Source organism: Molothrus aeneus, chromosome 13, assembly GCF_037042795.1.
Source record: "Molothrus aeneus isolate 106 chromosome 13, BPBGC_Maene_1.0, whole genome shotgun sequence".
NCBI classification, from domain to species: domain Eukaryota; kingdom Metazoa; phylum Chordata; class Aves; order Passeriformes; family Icteridae; genus Molothrus; species Molothrus aeneus.
Window position 1 is genome coordinate 13,923,656 of NC_089658.1, and position 22,804 is coordinate 13,946,459.

General features: G+C 44.6%; 1 protein-coding gene across 1 annotated transcript in view; it reads right to left on the reverse strand.

The window, feature by feature from the left end:
- The window catches only part of AKAP13 (A-kinase anchoring protein 13), a 205,322-nt gene that overhangs the window by 91,285 nt on the left and 91,233 nt on the right, over positions 1-22,804 (reverse strand). The window contains exons 7-9 of the mRNA XM_066558526.1: positions 19,408-19,591; positions 7,854-8,043; positions 1,738-4,618 (exon numbers count right to left, since the gene is read on the reverse strand). Coding sequence (XP_066414623.1) covers positions 1,738-4,618; positions 7,854-8,043; positions 19,408-19,591 — 3,255 coding nt within the window. The remainder of the gene's footprint in view (positions 1-1,737; positions 4,619-7,853; positions 8,044-19,407; positions 19,592-22,804) is intronic.

A 22,804-nucleotide genomic window follows, 5' to 3' on the forward strand; every position in this document is an offset into this window, starting at 1 on the left:
ACAGTTCCTGCTTAAGGACAGGTCAGACCACTTTATTCCAAGACCTTTCAGCCCTAAATCCTTATGTATTTTAAATCAGTAACAGGATCACCTCCCGTTTTTTCCTCCCCTTTCCACAACCCAATACAGAATGATGACTTAACATTACTTTCCTACTTTAGCTACTATCTTATTGGACTGTCTAGTCCCTTTTCCTGTTCAAAGCTCACCTAGACAGTGTCATGGCTCCAAGAATCCAACCAGAGGTAAAGACCTGGACTGTACAGATAGAGCCAGCAGAGCCAGAGGCCCCTAGGAAAAGAAGCCCAGCCAAGTACTGACTTACAGCCACTCCCATCTATTGAACTGTCAAACCAACACAGTATTAAAACAGGTTCTTTCTGAAAACAGCTTTCTAATCCACTTTTAAATCTGTCTACTTATGTACTAGTGATCTTTTGACTCATGTTTACTGGTTAGCTCTTGACACACAAACATCCTAAAAATCCTGAATTCCACAAAAAATTGATTTGCTGGACCCTGCAGTGATACCCTCCTCCCCTCCTGCCCTCAATTATTCTGCTGTCACATATCAGAATAAACTCTCTACCATCAGCCCATTCTGCATTTAGACTGAAGAAACAGCTCTCAGCATTAGAGCAGTGAAACAGCTTTATAACTTCACAACTTCGCAATTTATATCATGGCAGATTTTCTTTAAATCATTTAAATGCCTTGTTTGATTGTTTTTTTGTTAGATGCTTGGAAAGTAGGCACTGTATCATTTTCTCAGAGCAAAGAAAAAATGGCAACTGAAAAAGTTCAGCTGCTTCCATTTAACAGCTGCCTGAACAGGTGGGATACACAGATCAGATTAGCTCCATGCTTCAGTACCAAATTCACCTACCATTAAATCCCAGGCTGGAGCAACAAACCCATTTCTTTTTCATTCCTTGTACCCCTTTATCTCCCTTCCTGGAGTTACCTGGTGATGTTTTCCATTAGCTCCTGCTGCATGGAGGCTTCTATGCTGTCCCCCAAGTCCCACTGCTCTCTCCCATCACCACTCATCCACGGGGAAGGCCAGTCTCACTTCCCAGCCCACAGGAGCCAGTAAAACTCATCACCCAAGTTCCAGCACTGCTGAAATGCACTGGCAAACACCACCAGCTGCTCTGCCTGACAAAAAAGCTCTGAAGCCCGGAAAAGGCAGCGGGGGAAGGGCTCACTGGCTGTTTTAAATGACCTAATGCTGCCAATTAGGAAGCAGCTTCGGGCAGTTCAGAGGGACACTGGCAGCTGGCTCACTCCGACAAGCAAAGAAAACCAGGAGAGCCCCATTGTCCCCACTGGCTCCACACCAGCAAAAATAAAGGGGGAAAGCAAAAGGGTAACACCAAGGAAATACACCCTCATGCCCACAGAGCTTATAATTTTAAGATAAAGTAATCCAAATAGCTCAAAAGCCCATTCATTTCTTCTCCAGCGAGGATTTACGTGCTAGAAATTCTTCTGTACAAACTCATAGGAGATGATGCTCTGTTCTTACCTCCAGTGCCAGACAAGCACCATGTATTTGAATTGGAAGTTTTTATACATAACTAACTACAAATTTTTTGTTCCCCAGAAGAAAAACCTCAAACACCTCCTCTCCAACACAAGCATCCAGCTCTTACTTCCTTTCTTTGCTGATGACGTGACAGAGACACGCCTACAAAGAAAAACCTAAAAAGTAAAAAACCAACTGATTTTTCCTACCTGTAACAGGCTCAGCTCCTTGCACTGCCAGGCTGACATTCTTCTTCTTTGCTGAGGAACTGCAATCCATTTGTCCATTAAGGCTGGCTCTGGCATCCACTGCAGTCTGGGGCTCAAGCCCCACTTTTTCTGCGGCAGATACTTCGGGGGAACAAGGTGTGTCTGCTGCAAAAACCACTGCATCAAAACTTTTCACCATTTTAGGAACTTTATCCAGAGAAGAGGCACCATTAGCCGATACCAAACTCTTCACTCCCACATTTTCCAGTGACTGCACAGGCTGCAGGTGGCAGGAACACGGCGAGAAGGGCGCTGCAGGTACAGCTCGGCTTTGCTTTCCATGGGGCTCAGCCAAGCCCTCCCCCTGAGCCCCTGCCAGGGCAGTGTCACTGTCCCCAGCTGGACAGACGGTGTCGGTGCTGGAGTCACTGTCACACGTGGGCTCCTCTGCGATGGGCTGGAGCGCTGCCCGGGGCAGCACGCTCTCTGTGTCCTCCTGCTGCTCTGCAAACGCTGCAACTGGGGCTATTGTCACCTGCCTTGGCACCTCCTTACCCTCACAGGTGTCACTCAGAGCTCCCACCTCTGAGGCGTCCTTTAACTCATGAGTGCTGCTGTGGGGGCAGATTTGTTGTAGGGTTTGAGCGGGGTCTTGTTCTTGGTTCAGCCCAGCATTCAGACAAGGGTCGCTCTCTGCACACAGTGGCTCATCTGCTGATGCAGGTCCATGCATGGTGCCTTCTGCTGCAACTGCAGCCTTGCAATCTTCTTTGGGTTGGTGTGTCGCTTTCAGCCCAGCATCCACACTGCTGCTGCCCACCACAGGCCCCTCCAGACTGCAGGAGGGAGGTTTCAAAACAGCAGCAAGAAGCTCCTCTGACAAAACCTGCTCATTGCCATTCACATGAGCCTCCTGCTCAGGCTCACCTTTGCCTCCTTCAGCTTGCTGTGAGTGGCCCTGCCCTGAGGAGCCCTCGTCCCCAGCATGGTCCCCAGGCCAGGTGGCAGCTACCCCAGCATGCTCCTCACCGTGCTGCCAGGCGAGCTCTGCCGAGCCTGCCCTCGCCGCCACCGCTTCCTGGTTTTGTTTAGATTCCTCATTATGAGTTGCAGAGGGTGTGCCTATTAAATTATCCTCGGCACAGTCTGAGCCCTTGGCACATGGAGCTGATCCAGGGTCATTACCTTGCAGAGCTGCCTCCTGCCCAGGAGGTGCCACTGCAGCATCTCCCTCCTGACTCACAGCTGGCCCCTCTCCTCTGGGTAGGGGAGATTCCACCTTGCTGCTCCTCCCCTCCTGCTCTGAAGTGTTTTCTGCTTTCTCTGCTCCAGCCTGGGCAGGCTCATTCTCTGCCAGGCCTGCACTCACATCCTCTGGAGGGAGCGATGCAGGCTCACGTTCCTCACGTTCACCCTGCTCAGCAGTGTCTGGTTTGAAGCTGTTGCCCATTTCACCTTTAACACCAGTTTGAGCAGCAGAAGGGGCACAGGCAGCAACTTCCTGACCACCGCCTGCAGAATCTGTGCTTCCTCCATCGCTGCAGCTGCTGGTATCAGTTCCTACTGGCTCCTTTTCACTGCTCTCCATGGCTGCAGCCCCAGGGTCAGCGATCTCACCACTCTCCTGGCAATGTGCAGCTTCTGCACAACCTTCGTTAGATCCACCAACATCTCTGTTTGCGGGTTCAGCATCAGGGCCGTCAGTTTCCACACTGTCTTCCAGTGAGGGCAGGCTGGATTTTCCATCTGTGCAGCCTGCTTCCACCAGCCCTTCTTGCTCCCCACTCTCACTGCTGCCAGGGACTTCCAAACCAGCAGCAGGTTTTGATGTGTATGCAGGAACCTTCGCCCCATTCACTGCTGGCAGTGCTCCTGCAGTGCTTGCAGTGACCTCCTGCCTCGCTGTGACACTGCCATCACCCCGGCTTTCCATGAAGTCGCCATTTACCTGAGCAGTGCACGACTCCACATCAGTCTCTTTGCTACTGCTGGTCTTGCAAAGGTCAACAGAGACACTGCCAATGTCACCACCTGCATTTGCACCGTCACAGGCTGGTACCACTCCCACATTTGCATCCTCCCCATCCGAACACTCAGTGCCATTGAAACCACTGAGTAAGGGCTGAGCAGTGCTGGATGACTCTTCCTTAGCTGGGTGTTTCTCTTTCAGCCTCGCAGTCCTCTCAGCAGGCTCTGCCAGCCCATCCTCTGCCCGCCGCTGGCCCTTAGCCCTCTCAGGTGCCCCAGCACAGTTCCTGCACTCAGTCTGGCCCATGGCCACATCCAGGCCCTCTGAGGGAGCTGGGGCTTCACCTGCAGCTGCAGCCACAGCAGCAGCACTGACAGCAAGCTCCTCAGCAGTTTGCACTTCCTGATGGGCACTGTCTGTGCTGCTCACGCCAGCCTGATCCAGAACAACTCCAGCCGATGTCATTCCAGCCTCCTCATTTGTATTTCCAGAGCATGGAAGGTTTACAGCACCATTTACACTTGCACACGGGCTCACAGTGCAGTCCTCATCAGATACGGTCCCAGAGCCCTCTGCAGATCTTAGCCCCGCCTCTCCTTCCTTTTTACACAATATCTCTGTGTTTTTACTTTCACAGAAGCTGGCTGGGCTGTTCGCACCCCCTGGACTAACCATGTCTTCTGGTGCATCATTAAAAGCTCCCAGACTGCTGCTGTTGCATTTCTCCTCCTGCTGGGTTTGGTCTGAGAGCTGCCTGATGTCCAGGTGAACCAGATCAGATGGGTTTTCTTGCCTTTCTTCTTTTGCCATTTCTTCTAGGCTCTGAGAGGTGGTGGTCATATGACCCTCTGCTCCTTTAGTACAGCTGTCTCCAGAATCTCCTAGTACAGGCTCTGTCTGCTGCCTTAAACTCTGTAACAACACACAAAAGAAAAAAAAAATACAAACAGGTTTATTTTGTCATGCAGTTACTCAAGACCTGTATCTACCTAATCCTATTCCACATGAATCCTATTCCTGGTGCTACAAATGTAGTACAGTGGGTATTTTACATGTTGGTTTTATTAGCAGGAGGTAATATTGAAATTATTAGAATGACAGAAACGTTGTTGGAAAGAACATCTAAAGGTCATCTAGCCCAACCACCTGCCTGAAACTGGCCTACTGCCACTGCAGCATCAGGTCAACCATGACTTTATCTATGCCAAACCTCCAATGATTGAGTACCCACAGCCTCTCTGGACAATCTGCTCCCATGCCACACCACCCTCCCATGAAGAATTTTCCCTAAAGCCAGCCTGAACAACCCAAAGCTGAAATTTGTCTCTCTACCCCCCTGCTACACCATCTGCCATCACTGAAAAGAACTGTAATTTTGGTAATAGCTCTTTGAGAAGCTGTAGTCTCAGTTCTTGAGTGCACTTAAATTCAAGAACAGTAAAGAGCAGAACTCAGTCTACCAAATAATGCAAATATATAGCAGCCTAGTCCCAAAGGACTTCAAGCAAATGCTGCTTAAGAGCACCTTCAGATCCCCACCCAGCACCCCCCAGCTCTTACCAGCATTCCTCAATTTTCTCTCTATGGATGGAAATGCCAGCATTGGCTGGCAAAGTTCAAACACACCAACTGTCTCCTGCTCACAGCACTGAACTAATAATCTAATCTATTCCTGAGAACTGCAGGCATAATTAAATATCTGAAATTTATTTCCTAACTGGAAATAAAAATTTCAAAATTATGACATACTATTAAAATTAATACATGCATTATCATGGAACAGCAGGATCATAATCAATTCCTCTCTAATCTGCCTTTTCCTTCCAGAGCACCTGCTTTGTCAAGCTTTTATAGTTTGATACAAACAAACCTTTATTTAAAAGAACTGTCTGTTTCAATATTTCCTTTCATATTCTCATCTCTGTAGAAGAGAACATATCAATGTTTACATCTTAGAAATAGTGGCTTATTAAATTACTGAGCAACCCCAGTCCCTCAGGGTACACCCAACAGAGCTCCCCCCAGGTTTGCTTGGGGTTTTGCACCACCACAAGCTTTCCAAGGTCACACTGGTTTCTCACTAAGTGCCCGAGACTCTCCCCATGTATAAAACTCTAATGAACTATGTTAAATCTGAGCTTTTCTTGCATTTATTTGTAAAAGGATTCCAAAAAATACACACATACTAAAAGTCTAACTTGAACAGCTCCCTGCAAATTTTGTTTAAGTTTTTAGTTCTCAGAGAAATAGAACTTCACACCAAAACTGTCAGCTTAAACACCCTGATAGATAATTAAAGCACCCACTTATATTAACTGAAGCATCACAGGGAACTTCTGGGTATTGCATATACTAAAAGTGCCTAAAATCATCACTGCTTCCTTAAGGATATTGCATATACTTGTCTTTCCACACTCTGAGGTTTGCAAACACTGAGCAGTGCCACAGACTCACTGAGTCACAGACCACTAAATGTACTCCTGGTGTTTGCCACCAATCACCCTGCTATTCAAAAGAACCCTGCTGCCCAGCTCCATCTAGGCTGTCAGCTATGCTTCCCTGGTTTTGAGGTATCCCAAGCCAGGTTAGCCCTGGAGGCAGCAGCATGGCATCTCCATCCCTTGTGTGGCATCAGGGATGGGACACAGGGCTCTGTGTGCAGTGGTACCCACAGGCTGCAGGGCAAACAGTGTGCCAAGCCTTTGGTGGCTGTAACCCCACAGCAGAGCATGGGAGTGTGCTCCTGGATCCTAGCCAGGACGGACAGACACACAACAGTGACACTTGCTGGGGAACAAGCAGGGTTTTCAAAAGGAGGGGCTGCAGCAGCCCCAGCATCCTCACAGTGAAGTCACTCTGCTGATAGCCGGAAAAATACAGCCATCACCAAAGGAAGCCAACAGGCTCTCAACTGACCCAAAATAAACCTAAATGAAATAATTACAGGGCTGCTTTCCAAATTCAAATCAGATTAGATGTGAAGTAAAACAGTGGTGGAAAGCAAAGTCTATTTCTGGTTTCATTGTCAGGCAAAATGTTCCCAATCTGGCATTTGCATGAGCAAACAAGCAGTGAGCTGGATATGCTTGCCATGGCTTGGGGTCTTGTGATGGAAAGGGGAAGAGATTTCAAGTTAGCCTGGATTTGTCACTCATGCCAACAGTTCCTGTTGAGATTGGGAGTAATCAATATCTCAGGTACTCAGGAAGGCTGAAAAATGGCTCAGCATAGCCCATTCCTCTGCTCACTCCCTCAGCCCACTGGCTGCACACACCAGTTCTCCCCTCCCTCAGTAAAAGCAACAGAAATATCCTGTTGTTTAGACTCTGCACCTCTGTAACCCCAGCTATGTGATCTGATGAAGGAACACACCCACAAGTGATGCCAACAGCGACAGACACGTGGGTGCTTCTGAGAAATGGCACAACATTGTTCTGATGTTTCACCTTCCCAACTCAGACCCTGTGGCTTAGATTTTAAACCAGCAGGAGAAAGCCCCTCCAAAGCCCTACAGCTCCTGTGGTCCCACCACCACAGAGTTTGAGAGGAGGACAGCAAAGGGACCATTAAGGACACAAACCTTGTGTGGCCAAGGCAGGCTTGCCCTCTAAGTCCTACACTGAATTGCTACTGAAACAGCCATTTTTTCCATCACCTGTCTCAGAAACTTTCCTCTCAGTCTTCTCTCTGACCCTGAACTTTCCATCTGAACAGAGATGTCCCCACTGTGCTTAAAGCCCACACCCCCAGCCTCACTCCAGAGCCTGCCTTAAGCTGCCCAGTGTCTGCCAGACAGGCAGAGGGTCAGCATTCTCCAGGAAAGTGTTCCTGCCCATCCAAGTGGGTCCAAAACTAACAGATCAGGCAGGAGCTGGGAGCAGAGAGAGGCAAAGCAGAGCTGGTGTCGCACAGCCCTGAGCCTGCTACTCTTCTGAATGAGAACATTTGCTGCCTAATACAATTTAATCATATCTCCCCATGCTCAAATAAGAAGCAAATGGACAGGCATCCACCTGGATGCTTGATAATGAATCCAGAGAAAACACCTAGGGAAACATGCCCTGAAGGATGCTGACGTGTAAAAATCCTCCCAGGCGCCAGGGTGCAACCAGCCAGATCTGCTTCTCTTCCATTCCCTTTTGCTCACCTGGTGCTGGTGGCTCTGCATGTGCATCTGCAGGTGCTGGATGTCCCTCTCCCAGCTGGCTGCTGTCCCCTCCTTGGCCTCAGCTGTCAGCAGGTACACGTCCAGCCCGCGGTGGTGCTTCACGCTGTAGTCCCCCGAGTGCACCGTGTGAGACAGGGTGCTCCACGAGTCCGGCTCCCTGGCTCCCTCCCTGCAAAACAAGGCAGGGGGAGCGGGCAGGTGAGCAGGGATCCTGCAGGCTCTCCTTCACTCTGGACAGCATCTAATCATGGGAGTGAGCAGAGTGGCACCGGCTCCAGACAGACAGATACACACACACACACTCTCCTCAGTCTTGAAAATTAATGGGATTTAGCACTAATGCCAGCCACAAGCTTTACTTCACAAGGTCCTTCTCAGGTAGAGATCTGTGGTTTTTACCCCAGACTGTGACAGACTAGCAGCTAAGGGCATGACAACTGCATTTTAAATCAGATTTATCCCAGGTGAAGGTCACCTAAGCAGCTGTCATAGAACAGCAGAGAACTGAAAGGCAGAACAGCAAAGAGATAAGTTGGAAGGAATTAAAACTATGATGGTTCAACTTCTCCACCAAAGCCAGCACACTGCTCACAAACACCCAACAGCCATCATATTGCAGCAATTTTTTCACTCCTGAAATGAACTGAACCTGCTCTGTGAAACAGCCTCTGTGCAAGATTTTCTCAGTGTTGTGAGACAGGTGGTTTTCTGCAGCACTATCATGGGCTTTCTTTTCACCAATCCAAAGGAAAGAAAGGAAAAAAGATGCTGTAGATCAGAATGAAAAATAACTTAGTAGGTAAATGAAGTCAATAGAAATTTCTATTCAGTCCTCTCTTTTTGAACATCAAATCCTGATTTTGCACCACTCAAAGCAGTAATTCCTCAGATCTCACCAAGTTGCAGAGCAGCTACACTGGCCCACTGAGGTGGTGAGAAAACACTGAGGTGTTCACTACCTTCAGGTTCACAAATTTCATTTTGAATCAGAACTGATTCAGGAAACCCAAAACCTGTTTTGATCATCCCAGAGTGAGCAGCATGTGCACCACCCCACCAAGCCCTGCATCCCCCAGGAGAGACATGGAGCCAAAGCCCAGGAATGTTACACAAACAGAGGATGACACTGACCTGCTCAGGGGTGCAAGAAATGGGATTTTCCTTGTATTCTACCAGGAATGCATCTACTGTCACACAGCCCCATGTATGAACTGGATTGGGGATTGAACTAGATGACCTTTAAAGGTCCTTTCCAAACCACACTACTCAGTGATTCTATGATGTCCCCTCCCTGTTGCAGAGACTAACAATTTTCATGTTGCTGTCGAGGCGGTCACGACATAAAGTAGAGATTACAAGCAGTTTCAGTTGGCAATACTTTATTATTGAATATGGCTGATTTTTATACACTTTCTAATTGTTTATCTTTCTTCTATCTTTACTATTAGCTACAATAAATCAACATAATACTATTAGTGAGAAGTTATGGTTACTTAATTAACTTTCTAAAAATGTTTCATCTAGCTACAAAGTTCTTCTATCTTTCTTCCCTTAGTCTCTTTAGCTACAGCTTTGGAGAGAGCTCTTTATCAGTTTCTTCTTACTTCTCAGCTTCTTCTCGCTCCTTTAGCTAACAGGCCCGCTGTTAGCCCCTTCCACATTTTCACATCTCCCTTTCTTGCCCAGCTACAAATTTCCTTGGAAGAGGCAGAGCTGTGATTGTTTTTAAATAATTAGGAACTCAAGAAGGTACATAAACACAAATGCATGCCATCAACCAGGTAAAAATGCATGTAGTTTTCAGAATCTTTGCTGAGAGATTTTGCTTTTAAATCTGCAAACCTTTCTTATGGCTAGGGCCCCCCAGCAAACCACAGGGCTGTCTCTCTGGGAGGCCAAGCAATCTAGAAAGCAAAGTCATAACGAGCAAACACCATGATCAGCAACAGGAATGGGCAGAGCAGGGTGGAGAAACGGTAAAAAGGTTCATCAGAGGCAGAGAAACCTGTGCAGGCAATGGTGGTGGCAATGGCTGCCCCTGCTCTGCCCCAGCACAGCCACCCACCCCCTTCTGTGACTCGTTCTGGGTTAAATCTGCAAGGAAATTCAGACAAAGGATTACTATGGCTTTCACCATTCTCTACCATTTATCTCAGTCATGACTTGGCTTCAGCAGAATTACACTTGATTTAAGGAGAATCAATATTTCCACAGAGAAACAGAAGGAAGCAGCCAGTTTCTGGTGGTGATTGGTCTAAGTCCACAGAGGCACTGAAGTCAACTGAGCCATTACAAGTAATAAAGAAATGATCTTCCTTTATCAAGAAAACACAGACATTTCTGTCTGGAGTGTTTTTCTCTTCAGCTGTCATGTATGAGAAACCACTGTACAGAGTACAACGAGGCGGTGAGCACAAAGCCCACAGCCACCCACTCATGGGGACGACAGCAGCCAGATTAAAGAACGGCGCGCAATGAATCTGCTCCGCTTTCTCATCAGCTTCAAGGACCCTCACAGGTATCTCCAAATCAGCACCCACAAAGCTGCCTGCACGACCTGTTGAGCCTCAAAGGGCCCTCAGCAACTTCAAAAGGCTCAATCTGGAGCAAGATGACAGGCAGAGCCCCCTGCAACACCACACGTGTGTCCACCCCTCCAGCAATCCACAACCTTCACACGGCCCAGATGGATCAAACAGTCACTTTTGCTTACAAAGAGAGCAGTTTCTTTTCATATTCAAGCTGCCAGTCTGTGTTACACTTTATGAAAATCTTTAAACCTTTTGAGGAAGCAAGAAGCTTCTCACATTCAGCCAAGTACAAACTCTGAGCTCTCACTTTTAATAGCAGTCACCTTCGTTACACAAAATTAAACAGTGAGATAGAGAATGGTTCAATCTACTGCCTCCTTCAAACCATCCCTTTCATACTCTGCTCCATCCCAGCACTAATGGTCTGAAGCAGAGAGGACAAATGAGGATTCACAAGCATTAACTCATTTTCCCACCACTGTTCCTGTTGTTCAGGCAATCACTTCCAAGGCCATTTGAGAAGACACTCCTCCTCATTTGCCCTCATACACTGAGCTTCACAGTTCATGCCTCTCCTGCATGTCTCACTGCAAGGCCTGGGTTTTACTAAGAGATGATAAAAACACACTTTCTTCCAGGAAAAAAGCTTTGTTGTTACACATTTCGTACTCCCTGGCTGTGAAAGATGCTTATTTTGTCCAGACTTGGAATTTTTGTAGTGGTTGTATAGGCTTGCATATCCAAGCTGCTCTACTAGGAGATAAAAACAGATATGCAAATACTTTCTGAAGATTTATTAGCAAAAATAGGAATACAAACTCCAGCCTTCAAAAAGTTTGAAAATCTGCTTTTGTTCAGCAGAAAAATCCACTTTGTTGCGCTTTGCCAGAAACAACGGAAATCTGTCTTCTTATGAGATTTAACCATCCTGGTTCAAATCTTTCTCATCTTCCCTTTTCAACAGTTTCCCATCAAAATACGTAACAGATACCAGTGAACTGAACATTTTGTAAGAAACATTTATGAGCTCAACTTTCACAGAAGAAAGTATCTTGGTTAAAAAAGCAAGGACAGCCTGAGAAGGCTGATAATATTCACTAACTCTCCCCTCTGCATAACCATGCCATGGGCCACTAAAAAAGTCTGGAAGAAGTCCTCCAGCTCTGGTCAGTCTTCTCTGTCATGAAGGCAAACCCAGAAGGGAAATTTTTGGTTGAAATGAAGAACAGACCTACCAGCCCACCCTTCATCCGCAGAAAGGTGGCTTAGAGAAGGATGACAACTTCAGAGAGAGAGGAGAAGCAAAAATACTTCAAAATATCTCAGGCCATGTCCTGCTCCATCTGGGATCTGATTAGATGGCTGAAACTACAGGATCACCTCCTGCCCATCTGGCATGTAAGACAAGATGATAGATCATGGAATCACAGAATGGTTTGGGTGGGAAGGGATCTTAAAGATCATGCCAACATGGGCAGGGACACCTTCTGCTAGACGAGGTTGGTCCAAGCCTCATCCAAGCTGGGATGGGACAGTAAGTAGGAAGTGGTTTTTATTTAAACCTCCCAGCACTGCCCAAGTAGACTGGTCCCTTTTCAAAGCAGAGCCACACTGAACTCACATGCTGAATCTCTCCTCATCTGGCAGGAGAGCAGACAGTGAGCGGCGGAAAAAGGAAAGGAAAGCCCACACCGCACAGCTCCTGGCTTCCGGCAGATACGGGCGAGAGATTTTTAAGAAGAGGGAAGATAAGAGAGAAAAGGAGAACAAAAAAAACCCCAAAAAAACAACAAACCACCATCTGATCAAAAGCTCTGCCTGGCCTCAAAAGCTGCAGAAACTGCTCAATAACAAGGGAGTAAATTCAAGGTGTTGGTGCTTGGTGCAGGCACTACCAAGAGACAAGGTTTGAGCTGCAAGGGAGAGGAAGAGGAGGGAGGAAGAGATCAGAAGACGAATGAAAAAGCTTCAGTGAGTTAAGCAAAACTTCATGTTAGGGAGATCTATCCCACAGTTTCACAAAGGGGTGAGGAAGATAGTTTGGGAAATCAAGGTGTTATTTCCTGGGGATATCCCCTCCAGATTTCTGAGCTGAAACAAAACAAGCTCAGTAACATTGCCAGCTCTTAGGATCTTACTGCAAGCCTGACAACAGCTGTGGGTTTATTCTGAAAGCATCAGCCTCTAGATCCATGTGGCAAAGAAAAAATGAAAAAAAGGAAAAATTTATTTAAAAAATTTAAACAAAGCCCATACCATTATGGCTGCATGAAAAGCTAGGAAAAGGCCATAATTTAGATGCTCTTATCTGTAAGGTAAATAAAAATGTAATTAAATTGAATTCCAATCTTACATTCTTTTTATTACTATTATTATGGTATCATAGTGAAAATACCAGATCAGACAGACTTTGATCTGGGATAAACAAGGAAGGGTGCCTACAGGGATAGGTGGTGATTCTGCAACATGTCCACAGCACAGGCAATTCAAATCAAGCCAACAATCCCTCCTGGAAAAACACAGCACCTACACTCAATGCAGTCACCAGCATTTAAACCAATCTTAGAAATCTGACCAAACAGAACTTCAGTGTTATTTGCAGAAGTGTTGGGGTAATGGAGGCTTTGTATCTGTATGACCAACTTTGCACCCACAATCTTCAGCGATGTACAAAACATTAATGCACACAAACACTTTCCTGCTCCTCCTCGTTTTTATAACCATCCATATGCATTGTATATGAGACCCAGAAAACACATGCAACCAGCATGTGCTAGAATGGGTTAAAATAAATCAACTATTTTCAAACTTGAAAGATATTTAATAAACACAGAATTCATACTTCAGGTGTTTCCAAGCATTCCAAATGCCCCAGGAAAGTAGAAAAAAGTATGTTTCTCATATAAGAAAAAACTACATAATGCTCACTAATTTTAATAGCTTTGATGTTGAAAGAAAGAGTTAAAAGTTCATCTGATGTAGAAATAATGACCAACCCCTTACTGTGCCTCACACAAACATAAACTGTAGTTGTGGGTTCTAACACCAAACTGAATTCAGGATTGCATAACCTACCCTTCAATATCAGATTAAATATTTAATAATTCAAAATACATAATGCTAACTTCTCATTGATCAACACACTATACAGCAGCAAATCATAAAGAGAAAAGCTGGCTTGGTCCTTCAACAGTTACTTGCAGCTGCACATATGCTAAGGGAACATGTCCAGTATTTCCAAACACAACAGGTCTGTACTTCTAAACCCAAGCATTTCTTAGACCCCAATGTTAATTATACATTAAAAAAAGTATAAAAATACAGCTACAAACTCTTATCAACTATAGCTGCCAAAAAGTACAATCTGCATTCCATAAGAGTAACTGTTATTAAATGCATTTTCCTTTTTTTTTTTTTTTTTTAATTTTCAGAGCATTTTTTAACAAGAAGGATGCCCTGCTCAGGATGTGGAGCAGTAGGTCCAACACAGAACCCAATGTCCACCTGGAGGCTCATCAGTAAGCAAAGGCAATTTAAGGTGAATCTATGAAACACTCAAGAGTGAAAACAGATGCCATTTGTTGCATTTTAAATTTTAAAAGCACCATCATGGAGAATACTTCAGCAGGCAGTGTTTACAGCTAAAAACAGCACCTCAGATCAGGACAAGTGATATGGAAGAAGAGTTTTCTCTGGAAAACATCTCCACATGCTGCAAGCAAGCATAATCACTGGCTCTGCAACACACCCCTGAGAAGAAGCCATGCCTTGGGCTGCCTCTGACACAGCAGATTACAAAGACTTCTTCTACAATCATCTGCTCAAACTCTAACCCAACCATGAATGTTACTGCTTGGAGCAAATCTGCTCCAGAGACTAAATATGAGCATCCTAACTGGGTATCCAGCTAGCCCATGCCTGAGGCCAAAAACCCAGCAGTTCTGGGAAACCACTTATCTGCATTTTCTAAATTTATCCTGAAACAGAGTTGGTCTCTCATAATCACTTACCAACCATACAAGGCTGTCCAGCACTTATGGCCCCTATAATTTTTGGGAACACTTCCAGATCAGGATTGCTGGGGGAAAGAAAACAATTTCTTCTTATATCCTGGCAAATATTCTCAAATCTCTTCTAAATCTCTTCCTTCTCATCCTCACAGGTCTGTTTCCATGATCTCCCAGGATCACAATTTCCAAGTGGGAATACAGAAACATTAATATCACATGGACTAAGCCTTCTCTCTCTTCTGTATTCAGAGGTGGTTACATACAAAACAAAGGAGAGGAGGGAGCCAAAGAATAAAAAGTCTTCACAGGGATGTGGGAACACACAAGGAAGTCAGTAAAAGTTGGAGCCTGGTGTGGGGTGAGTAGGTAGAAGAGAGAAACACAAACCCTTCCTGCTCCACCACGTTTACACCTGGTTGCCCCATCCTCCCACTCTCAGTCTGCTCCTCTGCTGTGGCCAGAAGAAACCCACAGCACCTCAACATCTTTCTAATCATGATGTTAAAGCTATTAAATGATGGTGTTTCAACTGAAAATCCTACAGGCACAAAACCAGACCCTGTAGACCACTGGCCCCCCCACAAAGCTCCAGACAGATTGCTGTCTGTAGCTAAACAGCATCTCCTTAACACACACCTCTCTGAGTCCTCTTCCAGTGCCCTTCTAACATTTCTGACTCCCTCTTAACACATTAATCTTGTGCCATCACTTGTAGATAAAAAGTCAACCGTTCTCCTGCCACACCACAGCAAGCCATATCTCAAATACAGCTCCCCAAATAGCAATCAAATGGATTTGTTGCTTGGTTTGGAGGGAAGAACAGATGGAGAAACATCAGCACTAATTCAATAAACCTTACAGCCTCTGATATCTGCTTAGCCAGAAATTAAATGTATGTATACCATGTTTTTAAGATCATGCTTAAACATTCTGCTGAACATAAACTGGGTATTTCTGGAATTAAACACTTGCTTAAAGGCCCTGCTAAATTGGGGTGAAAAAAAAGAAAGGCATGCAAGGCAAATCCTCCTGCAGCTCTGGCTCAGAAAAGCAGAAAAGTGTATTTAGCTATAAAAGTAAAGTCACTGAAAAAGCATCCTTATTTGAGAGGCACCATGGAGATTACAGCCCAGACTTCACCAATTACTTACGTAAAATCAGAACAATAGCAAGTGATAATCATGGATTGAAAAACATTCACAAAACCTTCTGCTACCAGTGAGCTATTCCTCATGTGTGTTAATTAAATAATTTTAACTTTGGAAGTACAGATTTGTACTAATTTACAGTTTCACAGATTGAGACTCCTGACTGTTACCAGGATATCTGAAGGGAAGAGCAATCCCAGAGCTGTGCAAAAACACTTCAAAGCAAAAAGTAGAGAAACCAGCAAAAGTAAAAAAAAGTTTACAGTAAAAACCTCAGAGACTGTTGCAACTCTTTGCAGGCATTAGAAAAATGTAATTTTAATTTTTTTTTAAATGGGCTTTATTTTTCTCTTGCTTCCTTTTTTTCAGAGGACATAAATCACTCTCAGCTGTGAAGGAACTACAAGCGTTTGGCTTTGCTGGGGAAAGAAGTGTTAATGGACAGAAATAAAATCAGCAACCAGATCAGTGTTTGCATGTTTTAGAAAGAGCACTTCCAGCCTCTCTGCAATCCCACACGCTCCCGGTGCCTTGAAGCCATTTTCCCCACTGCTGTGAGAGCCCTGCAGAACATGGAGCTGGAAGGGGATTGTGTTACTGCCCTGACTGCACTGGGAAACACCAACTCCTGCACTCTGCAGCTGTGCAGTTACTCAGGGAGGTCCACCAGCCTGTTTAATGACTGTGCTGCCTCTCCAGAGCCAGCATCACTCAGCTCCAGCACTGGGGAGAAACAGGCTCCAACCACAGACCATTCACTCTGGAATTAGTTGAAACTCAAAGGCTTTGCAAACTGTCCAAAGTTATCTTTACAGATAAATCTTTATATATATTTTACCCCTATAAAACTACTGCACTTCTGCACTGTCCTATTCCATTTCCACTGCAGGACACTGTTTACTGCACAGTTTTCATCTTGGAGATAAAACAAGTCCCCTCAGGGATGATACACAACTGATGGATGTTTATTGACAATGAATATGTATTTGCTTATATAAATATTTATTAATGAATGCTGCTATTGACTCTTGATCCCTGGTGACCTACATGGGCTCTATGACAGCTTCTTGTTTGGGTCCCAAAAGAACCAGCCCATGCACCTTTCTTGTCTGAGGAGGAAAAGCCAGTGCACACCACAGAGCAGAATACTTCCAGGGATGGAAAACTTACATAGGAAGCATCTTTTTTTTTATTATAATTTTTTTTTTACATGAAATACTGCAAAAGCTGAGAAGGGAAAGTTCATCAGATAAATTCATCAGAAATTCAAAATGTCACCAGTGAAATTAGTTTCTGAGAAAAATATTTACACTGCAGCTGAATCGAGCTACTTTGCAGACAAACCAAGGCAAAACAACAACGGAGAAGGTTTTATGCCTGCTCTTTAATGACTGTATCCTAATTATGGCAAAATTTCACCCCTTCCCAATGCTGGCTGGGAGAATTATTGTAAAATGGAGGGTCCTGCAAATTAGCAAGCAAGAGAACAATAAATTCCCCCCAAGGATAATGCATCACAAAACACACTGCATTAATTTATTTGGCACAGTGCAGTTTAATTACTTGTAAAAATAATGACTCCTTTGTAGGGGCCCTCACTAACATGCGTTGCTGCTCTGTGTTTTGCTGAGTGGGACGAGCTGTGTGCCAAATTTGTGTGCATGGATTATACAGTGTGAGCCCAGGCAGAGTGCAGAAAGGAGGTTGTACAGTGTCCTTTGTGTTTTGACAGCACATAAATGACACTCACTCTCTTCACGGAATTTTCTGTGTTTTGAAGCTCAGTATTTCTCCTCCTAATAGGGATTTTCAAATCTTGATCCTATCTTGCAGAAAATGCTCAGCATAATTAAAAAAAAACAAAAACCACTGCTGGGGAATCAGGGTGTGCCCATTTTTTCACCATCACCCTCCTGTGGGGAAGGGCTGTGGCCATCCCCATGTCACTGCTCCAGTCAGTCTCAAGGTCACACCATGATGCTCCACCACCATCCTACCCACTGAGAAAGGGAACCAGGATTTCCAGTATCCATGGATTTCTGGTTTTAGGGCTTCATGTGAATAGAAGAGTTCTCAAAGTCAGGGGACCTGTGGCATGGCTGTCAGATATTTATACATTTTATTTCCACACAGCAGTCCAAGGGGAAACAAATCACAAAGAACAGTTTAAGGATATACCAAGAAGAACAGGAATTGGGACCTTGATGGTCTGCAGTCGCTTGTGTCTTATTTTCAAAGACAAACTGGAAAGGTCACCAGAGAAATTCCATGGATTGGGCCAGCAGCATTCCTTAAAGGCAACGACACAGGACAATGTCATGGAATCCCAGTCCTCTTTTCATTCCACTGAGTGAGAACTGCCATTCCAAAACTGGAGCCAGTTGTGAAAAACTTCACCAAATACATGAATAGCTGTTGCAATAGTTTTGTTTACTTCCCATTTTTATTTAAATTACCAGCTCTACTTGCATTAGGGTTGCAGTATTTGCGGTGAGGTCTATAATCAAGTTTTGGCCAACTTAAGCTTCCTGACAGTATGTAAAGCCTGTTAATGTGGTTATTCTCACCTTGGAGAACCTTCCTGCAGTTACAGGATGAATTTGCACATCCCATTTTTACAATATAGCCTGCAAGATATTTGTGTTTTCACAGTATGACTGACCTTGACGGAGAAGAATGTAACACTGTCATCCTCTCTGTATTGATGCCAGCAAGAGTGGCAGGAAAAGGTATTTGGGTATAGGTCCCATCCCACCCTGCAACTTCTCCTTCACCCTCACTTTCCAAGTGGCTCACTGAATTTAAGGATAAAACTTAAATGCAATCACTCTAGCAATACAGATCATATTTTCTGCCCCAAAACACTGCACCCAACAACTACAGAAAGCAGAATAATTTACAATCTTTAACAGGGAACATTGCGTGATAATGTGGACAACATAGCAGACTCCTAAACATGACATTGGGTCATTCAACATAAACTCCAAGTATCTCAGAAATCAATTCAGAAAGACAAAGTTTATAACAAAGCTTAAGAGAACCAGGCATCAGAATAACACACATGGAGACTAAATCTTTTCTCCTATACAAACAGCCCCCTTGAGATTTTTTTAAGCTCCTTGTCTTTATTAGCCTCAGTTATTAAAGCTAGATCTCCAAACATTTGCTGCTCAAAACGAACTTGCCATCTTCCAAAGGATTCCTTGTAAAACAGTGCAATAAATGCTCATGCCACTAGTTACTTGCTATGTGTTGTAAGATCTGGCTTTTTCTCAAGACCATTTACAACAGACCTGTTTCTGTCAAATATTCTGTTCTCCTTTAAATATTTACATTTTTTTTTAATTCTTATCTTATTTTTTTTAACATACACCAATAAAATGCCTATTCATCTCAAGATGCTGCCTTATTTCAATATAATGATCACTATTTTATTTAACTAAAAACCTCCCTCTCTAAGAAGTAAGAAACAACAGTCCACAACGCCTATTAGCTCCCCTCTTTTGGGCAGGTGTGCTCGCTTGAAGAAAAGCTTTTTCATTTGTGTTTGCATAAGATTTGTATTAATTAGTCAATATTACAGTGACTCACTTTGGACTTTACATGACAGTTGGAAGCAGAATATTGAGCAACAAGAAACACCCCCCAAAAAATTACTGCATTTCCCCTAAACCCTCAGGACTGTCCCCACTGCTGCTAGCAAGAATGGTAAAAGCGAAATTACACCAAAATTGCCTTTAAAGACGGAATATAGCACTCAGACACCATTGAGTGATAACGTACAGCAAAGCCAAGCATGGCAGAGAATGGAAAACCAGCAAAGGAACCACCAAATCATCCTTACTCTGTCAAAAGCTGGTGCAGCTTCTGGTAGCCCCTCTCCAAGGCCAAGCTGACGGGCGTTGCCCCTTCGTTGTTGTGGATGCTGAGAGCTCCTCTTCCACCCGGCTGCTGGAGCAGAAACCACGTCAGGCGCAGCAGACCCAGCCTGACCGCAAAATGCATCAGTGTCTCCCGAGGGATGTTCTCTGGGAAGGCAGGAAAAGAAAGAAAGAAAGAAAGAAATGGGAATTTGTAGGCTTGTGGGTTAGGGGAAATGTTATATCCCCACATCCCGGCTCCACCACACAGCGGCTGGCATGGAGCTGACAGCCTAAAGGAACCTGCAGCACCTGGAAAAACAGCCTGGTTGCCAACGTGCAGGAGACACCGGTCGTAAAGTGAGGGATGTGATTCGGTGGGGCTGGAAGTGCTCAGGACCTCTCATGCTGAGATTGACCACAGAAGTCAATGTAAAAACGCCACCATTTCCTGAACAGACACAGCCACCACCAAGCTCCAGCACACCCAAACAGAAATGTGGTCAGGTGGGTTTTCCTGGATGGCCAAACCTTCTCCTCACACAACCAGGACCAGATTTTAGGGACGGACAACTTTTGTCACCTAACAAGATGCTGATTTATCCCAAGGCATGAAGGAAAAAAAAAAAATTACATTTGATGCACATATCCAAAGCAGTTATAAAAAAGAACTGTTTAAAAACTCATATAGACAAAAAAAAAAAAAAAAGCAAGGGTTTTCTTTCCTGGTTTGATTACCTCAGACCAGCTTTTCTCAGTAAATACAGTAGTTCTGTCATTCTGAGGAGCAGCATTTATAAACTACCAATCTCCACTGATGCTTTTTGTATTTAATAACTGCGACCTACTAATTTGGTAAAAGTCACTCTAGAGCCTGAGCTTTCATCTCAGAAAAATAACCCCCTGCTCCAAAAGCTGCAGCACTAGAATGATGCTCTGAAAAGCTTTAACCAGAAATGAGCTCCAGATGCACTGCTGAAATCCAGTATTTACAGATCAAAGCTTGTTATTTCTGTATGAAAGGCAAAAGCATTTGGGTTAAAAAAACTGCAAGAAATAAAAATTTGTTCTTTTAATTAACAAAGGACTTCAGTATTGACTGACAGCAACAACAACAAAAAGGCACCAACTGGGTCTTAGAAAGCCATGCCAATGAGCATGCTTGGTATAAACCCTTTAATATTACAGGAATGATTTATTGGGTTGTTAATTTGGGTTCCAGCCAAATCTATACGACAGGTTTTAAAATGCAAGCACATAATGGCTTTAGGATGTCATTTTGTATTTTCTTCTTTAAGAAGTGTGCCCCAAGAGAAGTCACTTCTTCAAAGTGCTGCTGTTTTTCTTGCTTATTTACTTACTTTAGGGACATCATTAAGACCTTCAGTGAAAAACAAAACAAAGCAAAAACGGGCAGTTCTCCACTGCCTCACACACAATTTTTCACAACTTTCTGGATTCAATTCCGAAGAACTAATCTGTATGCAAGAACCAAGGCTTTCTGGCACTATTTCCCTTCTGAATGACTCCAAATTAGGTCTCTGGGCTACAAACCAAGTCTTCCCCCTAACCTCCTCTTGATTACCGTAAAGCAAAACCGAGCTGCCCTAAATACACAAGTGTGTCTGAATGGAGGTTCCAGCTGATCAGAGAAAAGGGAATGGCTGAGCTCTCCCAGAGACAAATTCTCAGCCCTTGGCTAAATAATGAGAAGGACTGGGATATTAAATGTTACAGAGCGTAATGATTTAGAAATAGCACAACATGGAGGTTAATCAATGGTTGCAGCCCCGGATTTTAAGAAAAAATGAAAAATAACATAGCATATAGACAGACACAGAAGAAAGGTACTGATGAGGCTGCAAAATGTGGAAACAGGTAGGACTTTTCAGAGTGAAAGCAAATACCCAATGTTTTACTCAAAGAACTTGTACATGCACAAAGCTTCCACACTGCCTGTACACTGACTGGCAGAACCAATATAATTAATGTGGTGTAATTCTTCCTACAGAGATGCAGGAGGCACAAAAGCATTTCTGTCAGAGCAAACAACTGCCATCCAAATAAAGAATGTGCTGCACTGGTCTGACCACGTTCTGTTCTCACATGGGATTTCGTGTTATGGCTGCTTTGTTGAAAGGGAAAATCATCTTCCTAACCAGAACAATCTTCCCCCAGCAATGCAGAGCATTGCAGACCTGCAAAGCATAAGCACAGATCCCTGGACCAAAATGCTTCCTCCTCCTGTAGCTGAGAGCATTGCCAATAGGGACAAGCATCTTCTGCTCACCAGCTCATGGTTCACCACTAAATACACACTGCCAACTGCAAGTTCTGCAAGATGCAGGCAGATATTCCTCTTGTCCCTGAGCCAGATGGGTGCTTCTCTCTGTCTCCTCTGTCCAAAGATGAAATGGCCCCTCCCAGTTGTCACAATGCCTCCCCAATGTCCCAATCTGCTGATATGGCTGCACTTTCTGAGAATCTTTCCTGTTCCATTGAAACAATCTCCTCTATCACTGAATGAGTGGACAGGGCAGCTCCAGAGTGTGGCTGGAGGTGTCTGCAAACGCAGCTGAGGTGAACGTGGCACTGCCCCGCTGCCTCTGGGCAGGGACAGTGTGAACACAGGATCTGTAGAAGAAGAGGTGGCGTGCTGCCACCAGAGCATATTAAACACACAGCCTCACCATCCACTTTTGGAAGGCTCTGCCTGACACAGAACCTGGCACGAGGCCACCCTAACAGATGGGCACAGATGATGGCAGCGAAGAGACAAAGTACTGTACATCCAACAACTGCAGGGGCCCCAGGCAATGGCTTTGGAAGGTTCTGGAGTGTGCAAAACTTGCATGGTGACAGTTAAAAAGGCATGTGCCATCTGTGGGCTGGATTAACTACTAATATATAATGAAAATACATCTGTTGGTGTCTGGTGTTGCTCAAAACTAGACAAGAGCTGGTCTACGTCAAGCATGGACATTTTGCTGGATGGAGAGGGGAGGAAGACAGATCCCTGCAGACTTCCTACCTTTGAAGGGATGAAACTTGTCACACAAAATGTTGGAAATCCAGGCAATGATTTTATGATCTTGTCATGGTGCAAAATGTCCCACATGAAAGGATATCAAAAGCTTTAACATGCAAAAGCCAGGGCCCCTTCTCCTACCACATACCAAGCAAGAGCTCCTTGTCTTAAAATGGCTGTCGTTTGAATGTCAACAAAAAGCTCCTGGTAATTAGGAATTTGTGGAAATACAAGACACACGATACTGAAAAGGCCAAGATTGTTTTGTTCCTTTCTCGTTTCCTAGTAATAGGCAAGAGTTGAAACATATGATTATTGCCCCATAATGGCAGGGTACTCCAGTCCAGCTGGCA